This window comes from Electrophorus electricus, chromosome 2 (genome assembly GCF_013358815.1).
Source record: "Electrophorus electricus isolate fEleEle1 chromosome 2, fEleEle1.pri, whole genome shotgun sequence".
Classification (NCBI taxonomy): domain Eukaryota; kingdom Metazoa; phylum Chordata; class Actinopteri; order Gymnotiformes; family Gymnotidae; genus Electrophorus; species Electrophorus electricus.
In genome coordinates this window covers 5,501,872-5,521,606 of record NC_049536.1, presented here as the reverse complement: position 1 = coordinate 5,521,606, position 19,735 = coordinate 5,501,872, and the positions used below count along the sequence as shown (strand labels likewise).

Genomic DNA, 19,735 nt, shown 5'->3' with positions numbered 1-19,735 from the left:
TGGTTGTAAAGTCAATAAGATACATGAAACTAAACCTTGGTTACTATATATGAAGTTTGTGATCTAGCTCTTCACCTCACAAAAAGGTTCCACATTTGACACACATTCAGTCAAATATTTGTCCATACATATGACCTAAATATGACTTCCCTACATGAAGATGAATTATTCCAAAGAAATATAATTGCAGCAAAGAGTAAATATAAGGAAATTAATACCAGTGGTTTAGTGGATTATCCTAACTGTTTTGGTGCGTAAATGTGGTTTATAGTCCTATTTAGACAATGTAAATAGCTTCTTGCTTTGAAAAGACTACTGATTATAGTTGGGAATATATCCCAATATCCCAATATTTTGTTTATTTGTTTAGTAAAAGGCCTTCAAAGCCATGGGCTATTTTTTACTCACACACAGGGAGCAAAATGGAACTAACTGGTCCAATAAATCTAGGGTCATTGTCCAACTGAATTCATATTTTGCCAAAGCCAAACTCAATAAAACATAATGATTCTGATATTTAAAAATGTTACATTTTAATATCCAACAGCAAATGAAATAAATGTAATTTCTAATCACCTATAGTTACATCTTGAATTGTCTCTCACTAAAGGACTGAATCGAAAACATCTTACTGGAAAATAGTTTTGACAGTCTAATTATAAGTATGCATGTAACACAGGGTAAAATATGGCAAAATATTTTGATTAACATATTTGGAACCAAATATTGTACTGCGAATAAGGGAAATATACATTTGAGAAAAGTATCAGTATACTTACGTGGTGTAGTAGTCTGGCCCTTGATACAGTAAGATATAGCAAAAAGGATCAAAATTACACTTAGATGCCTCATGGTGGAGTGTTCTGTGATGATCTAGCAGAAGTGAATGAGGGTTCATAAATTACAGTGAAAAAGGGAAGGACGTTATGACCTTTGTACTTTCTTATGATAAGTAAGCAGAAGAAACTTGAAGGGGAAGAAAGATCAATTTAGTTGTAACACATCCTCTGCTATTGGATTAGCCTATAACCCAGTGAGATCAGATTGGATATTATTGAGTATTTTTTTGAATGTCTGAATGTTCATTTTTGTAACATATTTTATCACGTAATACATAATACTACTTTGTTAATAGTTCAACCACTCCTGAATCCTACATTTGTTATCTTGAATGGTGACATGGTTTACGGTAGCATGGAGTAAAATTCTTTTGGGTATGTACATATTTAAAACAAACTGCAGGGAGCAGGGTATAAATATTATTAGATAAATGAAAACAAGATTCCAACACACATGCTTAGTGCTCCCAAAAGGGATTTAATGTAACGTTTCTACCAGAAAGTCTTCATGGGCATGCCTAATAGTATCAGAGGACAAACCCAAATCTATAAACACAGGCAAATAGCCTATGAAACATGGGCTAATTAATGAAACAAGGCATTATTAATTAAAGGGCCCCTATCATGGAAAATGAAATTTCCTTCACTTCTTTGAAATAATGAATTTTGAAGATGTATGTAAATATTGTTAAAGTTTCAAAACACAGCCTATAAAATGAATAGTTATGGTCCAAAAATCTGATTGGCTGAGCTGGGATGGAAGCCATTGTAAAATTACAACATGAGAGAACATGAGAGGGAATGTGTGATTTATCTGCAGTGGATCATCAAAGCTATTGCTTATTAGCAATAACACACAACCTTGAGCATTCTATTGCGTTTACACAACAATTCTAAATAAAGAAAAGAAGGTAATATGTTTTAAAATTGGTAATTCCTTCTGCAAACATCACTATTGGACAGACACCAAGGGTGAAGGTGTTTTAAAATGCCCTTACACATGATAAAATTGCTGTAATGCACAGCCTCCTATGTCTTAATACTTTAGTTCACCCTCCCAGTCCATACAGTCCATAAAAACTGCAAAAATGCCTGTTTTGAAATCACTGTTTCTCTGTGGTCAGAAGAACAGACTCATTTATCTTCACCCATTCAACCTTCAGCAGTTTAGCCCATCCCACTTACATTGCAGTTCTCAGACGTGTTTCACTCATAGATACAGTGTATAGTTTCAACTCTGAGTGCTTGAATGTGGCAAAATAGGATAGCCAATTAGAACATGGCTCATTTATCTTATATCTTTGTTAAAAGCACAGAAACAGGGTGTTTAAAGGATAAAGAGGTGGGAAAATGGTCGAGTAAAAATGAATTATGACTGTTTTTGGAACATAAAGCTGCACAAACATTGGAAGTAAATGTCAGAAAATGATAAAAGAAAACTAGATTTTCATTTCCTGAAGGAAATACATAGTGAATGAAAAGAGATGAAAGTATGGTTGCTATGCTGTTACTAGGTGGTTGCTAACTGGTTGCTATGGTATACTAGTTGGTTGCTATGGTCTTACTAGGTGGTTGCTATGGAGTCCGAAGTGTGCGTGTGCTCACGTGTGTGTATATGGCAGAAGAGTGAGCAGGGTAAGAGAAGCGAGGACCACGCTTCTCTGCTGTGTCTGTGAGACTGTAAACTATTGACTGCAGTCTGCGTGAAGGCTTCTCTGAGACCTGCCCAGACCTTCGAAATGGAGTTTGAATGTAGTCTGTATGTTATGCGATTCAGGCTGTATTAATTGCAGAAAACTGGATAATAATAATAATAATAATAATAATAATAATAATAATAATAATAATAATAATAATAATAACAACAATAATAAAAACAACAAGTATGAGGAATAACAATATAGTGCTTTTCAAGCACTATAAATATATGCTATATGGGCCCTTTAAGTCATCATAGTGAGAATCCTACTTCGTTAGCAGCATGATTTTTATGGCAGATACAATAACCATTCAGACAGATTCATGTCACGGAGGAAGAGCCATTGAAAGGTTCCTCGTAAATATTAAGATAACTTTATCTTTATCAAGCTAACTTTATCATGGCCCTTCCACAACAGATCACTGCAGTGGTCATCGCCAGCCCACCTGCGCTTAAAAAGATTTTAAAAGTTTAAAAAAAAAAAATTTATTTGTTTGTTTTTTTTAATTAAATGATTATTTAAAGTCAAAATTAACACGAGCTAATAAATGTTCACTTCCTGTTCTTTACTGTTACGATTTTTTTAAACCAGCACAATCGTCTCGTAATCGGAGCCTGTGCGCAAACTCGTATAGGCTAACTAACTCATCGCTTCTCTGCCAGTTGGCTGCATTTTAAACTTCAGAAGCAGTGCCTCAAATTTCAGCCGCACTAATATTAATCTTAAATTTTGCCTGGCGTCTATACTGGACTATCGAATTCTCAGTTGGAGGTAAGACTAAAAGTTAAACGTTTAGATATAACAGTTTGTTTTACATTGCCTCAACCTTTTGTGTATATTTACACTTAACTAGCTTTGCATGAGGTTATACGCTCCAAAGTCAAATCAAGTAAATAAGACTTTGAGGAGTCGCTGTAATCGCTGTGACGTCATGGCCTGAGAAGCTGAACTTGTCGTATATATAAACGCCGCATCTCAATACGTTGTTATAATTTCTCTTCTGTAGTATCTTACGGAGGATACAAAAAGATCTTTTTTACGATGATATTTACTCAGTTAATAATCCTAATAGTTTTTCCGCTGTCATCCAGTGGTAAGCATCTTTATCTAAACCCAAACGTATTAAGTTTTTCTTTTCTGCTCGCTCTTGATCGTTTATTAACGAGTAGTTTAAATAATTTATTGTTTAGACTTATGCTACACTATTTTAAATAGTTTACAAAAGCTACTATTTTTTACTTGCAGACTAGCAATGGCTAGTTATACAAATTTGTTTGACTCTAACTTCTCTGTATTGAGATTGTCTGTCTGTGAGAGGTTTAGATTTAAGATATTTAGCGTTGGTCAGTCTTATAAAGATCTAATGTTCACGGAGTTAGTGCAGAGTTAGTAACCATAGAGATGTGGATGTGAGACAGCGCATCAATATTAAAGTTTCTGGATGAGAAGACTGTAGGCTGCAATTTAAATTGCCCAAGGTAGAAAGGTTTTAAATTTGATTGTATTTAAACAGTACCTGAGAGTGTGGTCTATTTAAAATTTAATAGTGCTAAAGTCAGCATTAGACGCTACTGTTTTGGGGGTATTTGGGTTATTTTATTGCTTGAATTGGTAGCCCCCAGTTAAAAGTAGTGAAAGCCACATGCAACCCATTTGCCCTGCATAGGTGCTAGCGTTTCTGAGCCTAATATCATTCCTTGAGAAGTCAGATGAGAGCAGCTGTTTCAGCTGCAGTCAACGCTCAGGACACAGAGAGAATGAATGTTTTGGGAAGGGGAAAAGTTTGTGGGTTAAATTGCTGTTTTTTTGGTTTGTTTGTTTTTTTTAAGTTTTTTTTTTTATTACTTCTTGTTTTGGAAACTCTGCATCATGGAGCTCAGATTGGAAATATAATTGTTTCCTTTGCAATTAGCAAAATTGTTCAGCACTGCACTTTTTAAAATAACTTCTATCACTTCATGAATGCTGGTCACTGTTGTCTATGAAAAGATAAATCATGTGTGTGCCAGACATTTCCACAGGTTTATCAGAAGGATTTCTAAGGATTCTATTTATTGTTCTACTATTCTTTATAGCCTGTTTAGGTCTATCAGCAGAGAACAGCCTTAGTGTGAACTGCGTCTCAATGCTAGGATTTTATAATTCTCCACTGATACCCAGTGATCAGCCTTAGTGTGAACTGCATCTCAATGCTAGGGTTTTAACATTCTCTACCAATACCCAGTGATCTTTTTGTGGAGAAGACTGGGGCCCAGACACTAGGCTTCAGAGTGGGACTGACGGAAAGTTCTGGGCAGTGAGGAGCTGGCAGGAGCCATTGAGATGGGGTGCCTCTGGAATGCATTATCTTCACTGATTTAGGACTCTGTGTGTCACCACTTTAGTGAGAGACCTCTAAAGAATGATGAGCCATACACTGCAAACCCCCATTTAAGAAACTTTGCTAAAGTTCTTAGATTCACAATGTTTTATTGAATGTTTCTCTTTCTGTTACAGGTGGAAAATGGACATACAATGGTAAGTAAATGAATATCAAAGGTGGAACTTTTCCATGTAATATTTTTGAGTGCATAAAACCATTCTTAATTTAGTATATGCTAGAGGAACATTAGTAAAAAATATTTTCTGTACCTGGGCACAGTAATAAGAGATGACAGCATTGTGTTTTACTCTATGCAGAACAAATATAGTTGTCTTTCTCTTTGATAAAGTGATTTGATAAGTAGTATAGGAAGGAGACAGATATTATGGTAAAAGGGTAAGAAAGCATCTGCTAGATTCCTTTTGCCCTTTGACATGCATACTATCTTGCAGCAGTAGTTTTGGCAGACCTGAAAGAACAAGTAGCTCTGAGTGGAGAGGAGCTCTACAGAATGACTTGACTTTCTCACAATCCTCATCCTACAGAGCTTGTTACAGTCTGTTCATCACCATTGAGTGATTTACATGATGCTTTTTTTAGTGGTTACTATAGTTTGCATTGTTTGAGGTCAGACAGTTTTAATTAACACTCCAAGAACCAATATGAACTGTGATAAAAGCTGCTATCATTTCATTTATTTTTTAAATGCATTATTCCCGTCACTACTTGGGTCTTGGTTCTCATTTAGACGATTCTTTAGACTTGCAAGATAACAATGAGAGATTATGAAATCTTTTTATTACTCTTTTATATTTGCGATTTTATGAAATGTGGTTATTGTGCAGATTTATAATTTCCATCCTCAAGTTGAACCCCTTGGGTTCAGCTGATCTGATTTTTATTGTGGGTTTAAGTTGCTAGGTGGAGTGTTTTTATCCCTTAAAAATGCAAGAAATATTCTCCTATATCAGTGCCAATCTGATCAATAAACTAAACAAACCTATAAATGTGGGCAAAAGGCACTCCAACGTTCTGCCATTCTTGAAACATGATTGTGAATAGTGTACAGGTATGAATGACTGTTTAACACACAATGCCACTAAGGTGTTGGGATGATCCATCAGCAGAGATTGGTCCCCTGGACTCTTAACCAAACTCAGATGGGCTGAGTGGTCCTCTCTGACCTCCATTCATGAGAGCCCTCTGGCATTCTCTACATTCAGTCATTCTCTGTTGTAGGAATGAATAACCTTGCCCCAGCAAATTCTCAGATAACCAAGCAGACAAAAAAATGGGTTGCTTGTGGCTTTACATATCTGAACTAACTGTTGGATGTTCATGTTAACTGAGGCTTTAGGATTTTCTGGGTTTTTTATGCTATACATTGTAAGTGTCTGACCTTCTAGTTTGTCATGCTATACTTTTAAGTCATCTTGGAGTTCTTGCTACCATGTCTATATGGTGCTCTTCAGAATGAGCAGCTTGAAATCACTAAGGTATTGGCCATATGCAATGAATGTGGTTACAGTAATCAAACTCGGCCCAATTTAAAATGGCAAATTAAATGGACAGTGAATAATTATGGATAAAAGAAAATGTGTTGCTTTTTATAGTGAGTTTTCCTTTCTTCACCTTTTAGCCTGATGGCCTTTTATCATGCATCATGATTATTCCTTATCTATTTATGTTAAGTGCTTTTGTTTGATAGAATGGAGGTTTTTGGGTGCAGTTCTCTGTACCTTCAGGCAATCCTGGCATTTATTCTGTTCCAGCACTTCATACACAATACAGCTAATTAAGGGCTGCTGAGCTCTGGATGGCCTGGAAAAAGTAACCTGGCACAGGGTAAATATGTGGACCAGCCTGGGGACCCCAAGGACTTGACTAGCAAACTTTGAATTATTAAATTACTTGTCTAGTGGGTAAATGTTTACCTTTTTTGATTAATTTAATAATTGATGTTGAAAATTTAAAAACAACCTGGATAATCTGTTTGCCTAAAAAGAATTTGTGAATACATCTGCCAAACTATGACTTTCCAGTGCTGTAGTTGCTGTATAACACTTATGGGGAATGCCCACAAAACAATCACTCGAGAAGAAAGGAGTCATGTAGAAAGAGATGTGAGCACAGAGCAGCACTTGGCAAAGGTTCTCTTGTGCTGAATGATTGAGCATAACATTTCAGAACACAGAGATACTGCAGATGTATATGATTTTCCTCTGTGAGGCAACTGCATGTACCCATGAAAGGTTGTCATTACTTCTTGGACACACAAAATTGTTTCTCTTATATTACATAGCAACTTTTTTGTTCCTTTTTTGGGGGGATGGTAAAATCTTCAAGCCACTCACTGGATCATGTCACAGAGCACTGCATGATTTTGTAGTATGTCTATTGTTTTACTGTTTACTCACATCGACTGTTTCAGAATTCATACTGAGTTTTCATTTTGTGGTCAATTTTGCACATAATGATGACAGGATAAATTTTGACAAGGGGTCCAGCTCACAGATCTTTATTTAAAGGACAGTCTATGCCTGGAGCCTCTGGAAACATAGACTTTGCAGGTTACAGGGTTGCTCTGTGAATATTGCATGTGTGCACAAGTTTATTGCAGATGCAGACTGCCTGGCTGAAGTCTTACAGACTTGTAAGATGTACTCATAAAATGCATGCATACTTGGAGACTGGCATTGTTATTCTGTAGAGTTAATGTTACTGTAAGTTAATGTTCTCTGTAAAAACTGTTACTAGTAAAGCTTTCAAAAGGGCAACATTTTTTCGGAAACAGTTTTTGACCAAATTAATTAGTCTAAAATTTCATGTAGACATGCATAATGCCTTATGATAATTTATGAACCCAATTCTGTGTACTGCACTCTGGTTTTAGGGCCTGATGGCGAGGCCCACTGGTCGAAGCACTACCCATACTGCGGAGGGGCATTTCAGTCTCCCATTGACTTCCAGCCAGAGCTGCTGCGATATGACCCAGACCTGCTCCCCATCCAGGTCTATAACTACAACTTGTCTAGCAATGAGCAACTCACTCTCAGCAACAATGGACACTCAGGTATGGGGAAACCCTTTTTAAAAATATTCATTTGAATACTGATAGTTCATTACATTTCACCTTCTGGTTTGAAATAAGCACTGGTATAATTTACCATGCCATGCATGCATCTCTTCATAAACTTTCCAACTTTTCCATTTTCATATTAAATGCACTTCTTATTTACACTTTGCACACAGCGAAACTGCAGGATTAACTGTTGTTAAACTAATGGGGATATGTGCAGCAACCACAATGCCTAAAATGATCTTTCTTCTCAAGCCTAATTTCTAGCTCAACAAGAAGTAAATGACAGGAGGATCCTTTTTGTATTTCAGCCACAGCAATTTTCTGTATTCACCCTCTTATTATGATAACTGTCCGTGTACGTAAAAGCAACAACCAGCTCATATTTTGGGAGAGTAAAGTATGGAGTGGTCTTTACCTGCGACGTGAGTCATGACAATGTTTTAAACAACAAAGCTCTTACCATGTCTCAGTCTTTGATTGCATTTTCAGTCATAATTCAAGCAAAATATTAACCATGATGATTACCCTGGAGAAAAGTAATACTACAGAAACCAGAGTATAACATTTTCTTTCTCAATCATACATTTTATGAGCAGTTGCTTTGTGAATTGTTTTTACTTTTGAGTCTTCCATTTCAGCAGAGACTCTCTCTAGAGGCAGAGTTGCGCATATAAACAGGCCACACAGGCTGGCAGACATGTGGGCCTTGCCCATGTTGAGCCTCACCCAGGTCAGGCGTGCGTGTGTTGCTATGGGCAGCCAGGTCAGGCAGCAGTGTGTGTGTGTGCTGCTATGCTAGGCTGGCTGAGCCACAGCCGCTGACACTATGGTGCAGGAATGCTGATGAAGCTTCCTGTGCATCACTGGGTTCCTCACTGTATTACAGTGTGTTACTGACAGCTGTGTTACTGATGCTGCCCTGAGGCAGCCCTCAGGTTTTAGTGACTGGCCATGTATTAAGAGCCAGAGATGCTCTGAGCCCTTAAGTGGACAGACAAGATACAGCAGTAGCAATGACTATAGTTGACTGTTTTGAGGTGGTCTATTCTAATCTGAGTGTTTCTAGTGCTCTAGGATGAATCTCTTCACATTCATTTATGATTGTTCATTGCACCTCAGCTGGTACTATTAAATACATGTTTCATCCCAACCCTTGGAAAATGTTTATTAATAATCACCAAATTCTTAAAATAAGTTCATTGAAATAGTTTCTAATACCCAGAAATCAGTCTGAACAGCTGAACTTGTGTTTTCTTCAGGTGTGAAGATCAATGCATACAGTTTTAATTTGTGACTGAGGTGTTGTGTGGTTTTTCACCCACAGTGCAGCTGTCTCTGCCATCACACATGCATCTCTCCAGCCTGCGTCACCTCTACACAGCAGCTCAGCTTCACTTGCACTGGGGCTCCCCAGACATACTGGCTGGATCTGAACACACTGTCAATGGCAGGCAGTTTGCTGCTGAGGTGAGACAACATTCAGGCATACACACACACTCACTCACACATACACGCACACACACACTCACACATATACATACACACACGCATGCATACACGCATGCATACACGCATGCACACACATACACACTGTGGTGGAAATTTGAATAAACAGCAAGTCGGACGTGATTAAAAGAGTAATTTAATAAAGAAAATAGAACATACACAACACAGCTGTGTGAGAACTAATGCTCTGAAGCAAAAGCTCTAAAGGGGTAGACTGACTCTGCTCCTTATATCTGAACTTCACATCCCGGAAGGGATGTTCTGTCATCCTGTTTACCCATTTCCTGCTCCTTATCGCGATAAACACTCTTGCACATACCGGGATGCTCTGTTCCACCAGGACGGACACAGTTTGCTAGTTCCTCTTTATCAGCATTAGTCGCATGACACATGCAAGATCACGAAGCAGCTGATTCAGCAGTTATTTTGTTCACACAATATACAGAGACAGAGTGTGCAGACTAATCTATTCATGCAGGATTATATAATAAAAGGATTAACATGATTATATATGAATCATTACATATGAATCACATGATAATACATGATCAAATAATATTTTCCATCACAACACATATACACACACATACATACATACTCACACATACATACATACACACACACAAACACACACATACATACTCACACACACTCACACATACACACATACACACATACATACTCACACACACTCACACATACACACACACACACTCAAACATACATACACACACTCACACATACATACACACACACACACATACACACACACACACATACATACACACACACACACATACACACACACACACACACACACACACACACACACACACACACACACACACACACATATCGCTCAGACTATAAAAAGATTCAGGTGATTATTCACAATATACCTTTATTGCAAGGTTAGGATTAGTTGCCTCAGTTGCTTTGAGTTAAGCTCATGATTTTGAAACACCAAAATGCAGCATTCATATGGTTCACACAGCATACCATTTGAATAAGGCAGATAAAGCAGCAGAGCTTCAAATGAATTTGGTTGCCCTGGTTTTCAAAGAATACGGCCTTTATGTTGAGGTAGAAAGAACTTATGGTGCTTTTACAATCAACTCCTTATTTGGTGTCTGGTTTTGTAGCTTGCATTTTAATCACAGCTCATTTTTGTATTTCACAAACAGACTGAATTTGATTTTAGGTTCAAGGGCATTTGGATTTTAGGGTAGTGGAAATGGACGCTTGCATGTTGGTGTCTCGGAGACCAATAAATTATACAACTTGATGTACTGTATCATTATAAAGTAATATAATTAGAGACATGCTTCTTTCAGAAAATGTCTTTGGGCTATATATACATTCAAACTGAAACATTATGACCCAGTAGACATTAACACCGTAGTCACTTTGTGACTAGTCAGTGTGTTCAAAACAAATCACTTGTTCAACATTGAAACCAGGCACTGGCATTATACAGCTACAGATCATGCATTTGCACATATTTTATGAGCATGCCTTACAGGCTGTCCACGAGGGTTCATCCAGGCACTGACATTTAAATCTTTTTTTAGCAAAGTCTTTAAGGGGAATAAGTGTAAAACATCACTAATATTTATCATGTATTCCATAATCACCTATGGAATAAGGGGGTGTATGCTGATGAGGATATAGCATGAAGTGGGGCTTCCTGTGGTTTAGCATGCCCCTCTCTCCTGCCATTTTGAGAACAGAGGCTTTTTCTCCCCTTTTTGTTTTTTCCTCCATGGCTGTCTGACCCCCAAAGCCTTACACAGAAATTCTTGAAGACATTCCACTTGGAGATGGGAGACTCATGGTAAATTGAGCTTGAGTAGTGGAATTGCCTCCGTTGTATCAGTGCTTGCATCTCATCTATACCTTTCCCAGTGTTTGCGTCAAAGGAAATCTTCTCTGATGCAGCACATACCCCTTAGAAGAATATATTTTCTATGGAAGCCCTGAATGGTAATGTTAAATTAGTGTGTTTTGTAGTTTTTCTCCTGCTATTTATTTGTTTGTTTGTATTTTAGTTACCCCGACGGTTAATGGGGGGTGGGGGTAAGTGTTCTGGAGTCAAAATTCTCCCTCCTTTAAAAAAACAAAAAAACAAAACACTTTTTAAATTTTTACTGAATAATGTTTCAGTTCAATGGACTCGACAAGGCAATGGTGTGTGTGTGTGTGTGTGTGTGTGTGTGTGTGTGTGTGTGTGTGTGAATTAATGTATGTCATTTATCTTTCGTCCATTTGGCAGTACTGGCACGTTTTCTCTTTCACATCACACATTAGAATACTAATGGTTATAAACTACAAATGGGAAAATCTAGCAAAGTACCATTGTGTAACAGGCAAAGGCAAATATATGCTGCTTTTTAATAACGGCTGTGGACATAAAGCAGCTTTACAGTAACACATTGTATTGGCCTAAATGAGAAATGTCAGGAAAATGTCAAGTTGCTTTTTTTTCCACTTTAACCTCTTTCTCCATGGTTGGTTTAGATGCATGTGGTGCATTTCAATTCTGGCAAGTATCCCAACATCTCCATAGCAGCAGACAAGTCTGATGGTCTTGCTGTGCTGGGTGTTTTCATTGAGGTGAGATGATGATTAATGTTTAGATGCAGCATTACCAGTTATAAAAATTCTTTCAGTTAAGTGTTAATAGTTGTAAAAAAGTTCTTATTTTTATTTTTTAAATCAGGTTGGAGAATTTAATCCTGCTTTTGACCGATTCCTCAAATTTGTTAAAGGCATTAGATATAGAGGTGAGTTCTTTCTTGTTTTCAGTGAACCACAAAATTCCATTTTCCAATGTCATTAAGTATTTACTGCATTATGCAACAGTTGGCTTCATGCTGAAATGCACAGTAATCCTCCACTGTAGTGACACTTGTTCATACTACAATGTACTAGACCAGAAGGTGCAGGTTCCAGCCTTTAACATCCAGGATTTGCTGCCTGCTCAACTGGACCGGTATTATCGTTATGATGGCTCTCTTACTACCCCACCCTGCTACCCCAGTGTGCTGTGGACGGTGTTCAGTATGCCTGTCACCATCTCTCTCAAACAGGTATCCTGTGATATTTATCTAGTCTATAAGCACTTAAAAAATTTTTTTTTAACCTGATACAGCTGCAGATGGTCTAACTACCTAAGGCTGCTTTAATACAGGGGTTCTTTAGCAAGAAGTACAGTAAAAACAGGTGCTGTTATGAAGCTAGCAAGTGTTTCCTGAAGGCAATTGTTTTAGCTGCACCCAAAGCTAGCCTACCAGTTGCAGTCATTCTGATAGCTGCTTTAAATAGAAAGAGACGTTTAGGTTTTTACAAAAATATGCAGTGCTTTAAGATATTTGCAAGTAAACAAACTGGAGGCTATGAATGCATGGACATTTTATTTATTTACTTTTGTTCTGTGTTTACAGTACAAGGCTTTAGCCACTGGACTGTTCTCCTCTCAGGCTCAGGAGTTTGACCCAGTACCTCTGCTTGGGAACTATCGTAAACCCCAGCTAACAGACAATAGAGTGGTTCTGGTGTCCTTCCAGGAGGGTGAGTACTGTATGGTTTGCACACTCTGCTGGGGATGCTAGTGGTAAAATCCACCTGCTGAATGCATGTGAGACTAAATGTTTGGGGAGATATAGGGATGCATCAATGGGTTCTGCTGGGAAATAGACTGCAGAAATTACGTTTGCTTGTGCAAAGGTTTTTTTCTTATAGTTACTGATTTGTGATGTGTATCCAACCAGCCACCCTCTTTCTTGTAACCTTTGACAACAAACTATTTCAAGCAATTGTCTCGTCAATTGCATTTCCAACCAAATTGTTTGGGCTTCAAAGCAGATGCTTTTTTCCTGTCTTGTAAACTGCAGCTTTACGGAGTGCCCTCCGTAGCACCTCATTCCAAAGGCCGTGTATTTGTAGTACTGCAGAAAGCAACATCAGCAATATAATCACTGCAGGGCTGCTTCATCTCTACAACTTCTTTTCCTGCAAATGGCGCCCTAATCTGAAAACATGCCTTTCTTACGCCTAATGCCTATGGTTCTGTCTGTAAGGCACTTTTCCCCCCTGAAGTTTAAATACATGAGTATTACAAAAGAATAACAGATTGGCTGTCAATGGCTGACTTCTTTACAGCTGCTGCTTCCTGCTCACCCTGAATTATAGCACTCAAAGCCTTCACTTTCTGTAATTTAACGGAACGTCTTTCCGTCCTGTGTCTGGCAGTCGGGGGACAGCATGGTAGTCTTTTAGTGGCATCTCCCATGCAAAGGAGGCTGATCATCCAGCAGCTGCTGATGGGAGACGTTGCAGACGTGATGGATGAAGGAGTCAACCATCTTTTGCCACAGCTTGCACAAAAGCGATGGGCAGCTAAAAAGTGGAAGAACAATCACAGGCACCCACACTGGAGTCAAGTCACTGAGAAAAAGCAGAACAACCAGGTGTCAGGAACACCTGGAAAAACTCTAGTCTGGAAGAACACACACATAAGCCCCTTTTGGGGAAAGCATGGTATAAATGAGGATTCGCTGTCTTATATATACCTAGAAAAAAATGTAACACTTCAGCTGAGTAGACATCATACAGATATTCAGGTGGTCAAAGCTTTGCGAAAAGCAGTCTTTCCTCAGCTAAATCTGCAGAGCTACTTAAACTGCAAATCTGACTTGGACCTGCAGACCATCAGATGCCTTCTCCGTACACGACTCACAGATGAGTCAACTGAACTGGAACAAGCCCTTACCATAGCCACCCTGAGGCAAAAGCAGAAGCCCATGGCTGAGTACCATGGCTCTGCACTGACCAAGCTAACAGGGCAGGCCCCAGTGACCATCCCTAAAAATGCCCACAGCATGGCTCCAGCAAACCTCAGAGAGCAGCCCACAGAGTTGGAGGATTAGAACCCCACTGAAGCCATAAACACAGCTTGCACACCGCATTACAGTAGTTATCCAACTATTGTGCAGGCCCAGAATGTTCAATTCAGCTATATTAAGCATTACAAGTTCTTATCTTAATCTATGTAGAAATAATTGTGGTTCTTTTGTCATGCAATTGTTCATGGGCTTAAAAAGCATGTTTTGATTTAATTTCATTTTTCAGCAGTTGGAGATTTGTTCTTTTATTATTATTTATTCTCTTCTACCTTATTCTTATTAAAAAATTATTTTAGAAAAGTCCAATTTAGTTTTAGAAAAGTCTAAGTCTTACCAAAATGCCAAAGCCAGTTGTTTCAGTTTATTAGAAAAGGTTTCAGTCTGGGTCACATACATTACAAAGTAAATCAATTTCATGGAATATGGAAAAGGACCATTAAAGATGGGGGGGGGGGGGGGGGAATGTGTTTTAAGCATTTTAACATTGTGTGTGTGGTTGCTTTTGGATGTGAGTTTTGACCAAAGGGAAAGCTCTAAAGAGTATTTATGGATTGACATGGTGTGTGTGTGTGGTGTGTTTGTTTGTTTTTTGTTTTGTTTTTTAAATATATATAAAGTCTCTTGGACTGTAGAATAAAAGCATTACATAAAGTGCATAAATTCCAGTAGTGTTGCTTTTGGAACACATGGTTTATTCTGAATGCTTTGTCAGTAATCTCACTGCTAATAAGTGAGTGTCTTTTGTGAATGTAATAAACCCACTGAGTTATTGTTAGTTTACACACTGCAAGTTACTTGCCTTTTGCGTTTTCCTCCACCCAAACAGGAAGCTACACTGCAACATCAGTACTGTATCATTGTTCCTTGATCTTTTGATCTTTGTTGTGAAATCCCCGCAAACGTCGGTTCCTCAGAGTATAGACACTTTCTTGCCTAAAATGCTTTAACTCCTTTTTTCTCCCCCCCACCCCAAGGTGACTTTAGCTGGACAAGCTGGGGTATGTTATAGTGTGTTCGTGTGTGTGTGTGTGTGTGTGTGTGTGTGTTCGTGTTCCAATCTTCTGACCTGACTAGCCATCACTCACAAGGATATGCAAGTCCTAGTCCTACACTGTGTCCATGCATGCATGTCCATTACTCATATAAGTTAGAACGAGTGTGGCCACTGAACTGTGGCAGCAAGCTTCCTCTTTGACTGACCATGGTGCAACTGCTGATGACATCAAATTTAACATAAAACATGTTGATACATTTGCTGCTTTAGACCTTGTACCTATGTACATAATCAAACTTTACCCACTAAACCACCGAACCACAGCATTGGTCTAATTTTGTAACATCTGTTTTGTTATCTGGTAGTTCTAACTACTGTCCCCCTCTTTGTAACCATCCAACCACACTTATCCAGTTTGAATGACATTCCATAGTCGTTGCTGTATTGCCTGGTGAGATGACTTAGTGAGTCGACGTCTCATTCACTTCTGGCATACAGCTCGATGTCATCCATGTACAGGAGGTGGCTGATGGTTGCTCCATTCCATAGTCATTCTTGGTGATTCTTTCACTGTGGGAGTTTATGAAGAACAGCAGCAGGGAACCCATAAAAGGGCATTGATTTGCATCTCCGACAAAAAACAAAAAACCTGTTTTACCATTTATGGCATTTAGCTGACGCTTTCATCCAAAGCAATTTACAATTATGACTGAATGAATACAGCTTGAGCAATTGAGGGTCTTGCTCAAGTGCCCAACAGTGGTAATGTGGCAGTGGTAGGTTTTGAACTGGCAACCTTCTGATTACTAGTAAAGTAACCACTATATTATAAACACCTGAACAAACTGTTTTTGTATGATAAAGGAATAATTTGAGATATTGAGATGAAAGCTTATTTTCTCAAGGTAACAACATAATTAATTTCATATCATATGTGATAAACTAGAAAATGAATAAAGTTGAAAAATCTCTCCATAACTGCAGTGCTAATGAGGAATAGGCCTAATTAATGGAGTAGCATTTTGGGGATTTTGGCATTTGTATTTCTGGCACTGTTCCACCTTATCTAATATACAATAGATTCAAATATTTAACATGTTTTCCTGTCCTAAGAAGATACTGTAAAGTAAATAAAACCTTTTTGAAATATTTCCTCAATAAGCCTAGTATGTTTTATTTATTCCAATAGAGCATCTCATTACACAAAATAAACACCTATATAGTAAGTTGAAAAAATACAAAAGTTAAAATAACAGTCATTTCCTAATCAATACTGGGAAAATACTAAAAACAGTTCAGACAACAAACAGCAGCTTGTAAAAATTGATTTGCTTCAGATTGTTACAGAGTACATTACAGGAACAACAAAGTTGCTAATACTATTTGTAAATAGCAACTGTGGTGGTGTGGCTTAAAAGTAGCAGAATGCATTACGTAAAAAGTGTCAAATTGCACTTTACAGTAATTTCTTAGGACACTTTATTCATATTGTAACATGGAGCGATTATGAGGCAAACACATTCGTTGAGAAGTGCGAGATTTATTAAGGGCAGATCCAAAATCCGGGTCATAATCATGTTGCTGGGACAAAGAGCCAGCATGAAGAGTTCTGGGATACACTGCAAACACAAGAAATAAAAATACACTGAAACAAAAAAGGGAAGCAGGCTACACTGAATAACAAGACTTGCATGAGCAGGGGTATGCACAAACAAGTATGACAAGCAGTTTCAGTGGAGGCTCGGCTAACAATGACCAGCAAAATAGGACAGAAAACATGGGGTGTATATACACAAGGTAATAACGGCTAGCAAGAAACAGGAACTAATAAAAGAACTAACTAATGAAACAGTGAAAACCAAACCAATGTTCATGTTTATCATAATTATATCAAATTAATCATGTCATTATCTCAAGAAAATGTTTTGTTTTCTCAGTCCCTCAGTAAAATGATTCAGTTTTCACGAAAGACGTCTTGTACAATAAAATACATAGTTTGAGATTTCAGTAAACTAAAATAAATTTATCACAGTACAATAGAGCAAAAAAAAAAAGCAAATTCATGGCCTTTTAGGCCTTACGTTTTATATATACAAACATGTAGTACACAAAGTTACCAAAGAACCAGAACATTTTGGACAGAGGTCCTTCATCAGTTGTGCAAGCAAAATTCTAATGAAATCCTTTTGTATTCCACTACAATTTCTTTTACTAAAGTATACTGCCGATGCTCACCTGGAATCTCTAACTCATAGTTTGTTCCCATTGGCTGCCAGCTGGTGGGTCGGATGATGCATCCATGGCAGATGGGACTCATGTATCGGTCAGACTAACCGTGGTGATGTCTCTACTTTTTTCTTCCTTGTCAGCATTGACACATATAGATCTTTGTTTCCACTCAGGCATTCTCTGATGCTCTGTGCAATAGACATTGGACTAACAGTCAACAGCCTGCCCAGTAGTCCAAGTGACTCTGAAGTAGTCCAAAAAATAATGCTTGCACCATCCTGCTTTGTAGTTGATGTGGTTTTGTTTTTGCTTTGTGACCAAATAAATCCACTCGTTTGACATTTATGTTCACATGTCAGGAGACTTGCTCTATGCCCAGGTTCTAAAATTTTATTTTGTCAAAAATGTAGGATGTAAGGTCACATTAGTCTATTAATAGCATACAAATTAGGTTTAGATTATTATCTAGGACCTCACAAAATACTTCTGACAAAATATTTATAATTCTTTCATTCAACTTTGTGACAAATGGCATGCTGTGGTCAGTGTGCTGTTCTGAATAACATAATGTGTCTTGAATTATCAGAGATCCAATCACCTGTAACTGAATTCATATATTTTACAAGCACACTCTCATATTCATGTAATATGTCTCTCACACCCATATAACAAAAGAAAAAGTCAATCACAGTCCTTTTCTTACAGGTATACTGACATCTGTAGTGGTGGCCTCTGGGATGGGGCTCTTTCTGATCACTGCACTCAGCTGGTGTGTTTTGAAGAAAAGGTAGGTCACAAAAGATTTTAAGTCTTTCATTTTGTCACCTAATTTGATTATATAGTAGCTGTTTTAAACATTCTAAATTCAAATCTCTAATATACACTTGTCCTTGTTTTGAACTAGTAAGATAGATAAGACACACCAACAACTGTTATTATGTCCCCAATCCATGTTTCTCTACACTAACACCAGACATTACACATCTGCAGCTGTTTAGCTGGATGAAAAAAATATTAGTGACTCAAGCTTTATTATGTAAAGCTGATGTCAGCACAATTCTTGAAAAAGACATGTTAATTAATATATAATTAATGACTATAAACATGTGTTATTTACCAGGCTATTTCAGGAGTCAGGCCAGTCATTGTGTGACAGTATGCATGTCTTATTAGACAGGGCCATCCATCTAGAACCTCTCTGTCATTGTAGCTTTGATATGGCTTGCTTTGAAGAGTGGCAGACTACAGGAACTGACAGACAGTGGTCAACATCATTGTGACTAAATATCTGTCTATCTTATAATATACATTTCTACCGCACTAACCTCTGATAGCTGTGTCAGCAATGTCAGCTATGGCACACTGTGGCCTAATTGTTATAGGTTAATGAGTCCAACAAAGCTGTGACATTTTGACATATAGTATTTATTTTTGCTAAGAAAATCTAAATATATTTTTGTCTACCACAATAAAAATTGTAATACACAGTCTTCATAAGTGAAGTTCACAGCACCGACAACCTCTCCAGAATTTACAAGTAAGTGTATAATATAGTGCTATATTGTGTCCTTAGATCACAGGCTGAGCAAAAAAGGATGAAAGCCCACACGCCAGCAGAGAGAGAAGAAATGATCTCAAAAGTATAATGCACTCTTTACTTCTCCACATCTGAAGTCCTGTGCAATGAAGCATGTTCATAATTTTGCGTTTGAAAGTACCCACTGAGCTGAATCACTGAGAAGGACAACATAAATTTTGTATTTCTGAACTTATGGTTTTGGAGCTGGCTGGTTGCATGCATGCACATTTAGGTGATAAAGAACCGTGTACATGCAGTGCTCACATTTTGCCCAGTCAGTCTCCCTCTAGCCGCATGCCATTATGGACTCCCCTCTTTGATTTATTTTTTATTTTTTATTTTTTTTTGGACTGATGCTGCTAGAACTGTAAATCCAGACTCTGACAGAGGAGATGATAGGATATGGCTGCATTTTTTCTTATGTTTGGGAGAGCAACAGATGTCACTGGCAGAATTTCCTATATCTAGCCATTGCACACTGAAGACTAAGCTCCTTGCACAGAGTGCCAACAAGACTGCGTAGGACAAGACCAGCAGGAC

The 19,735-nt window shown here is 37.9% G+C and overlaps 1 protein-coding gene across 1 annotated transcript; it reads left to right on the top strand.

Moving 5' to 3' along the window:
* The first annotated feature begins 3,437 nt into the window (after nucleotides 1–3,437).
* Nucleotides 3,438–15,168, top strand: ca12 (carbonic anhydrase XII). The gene is made up of 9 exons (XM_027003283.2): nucleotides 3,438–3,632; nucleotides 5,036–5,056; nucleotides 7,795–7,974; nucleotides 9,308–9,450; nucleotides 12,007–12,102; nucleotides 12,209–12,272; nucleotides 12,421–12,578; nucleotides 12,933–13,059; nucleotides 13,741–15,168. Exons 1-9 carry the CDS (start codon nucleotides 3,581–3,583, stop codon nucleotides 14,415–14,417), a joined length of 1,518 nt encoding a protein of 505 aa, XP_026859084.2. The 5' UTR covers nucleotides 3,438–3,580; the 3' UTR covers nucleotides 14,418–15,168.
* Nucleotides 15,169–19,735: the final 4,567 nt, after the last annotated feature.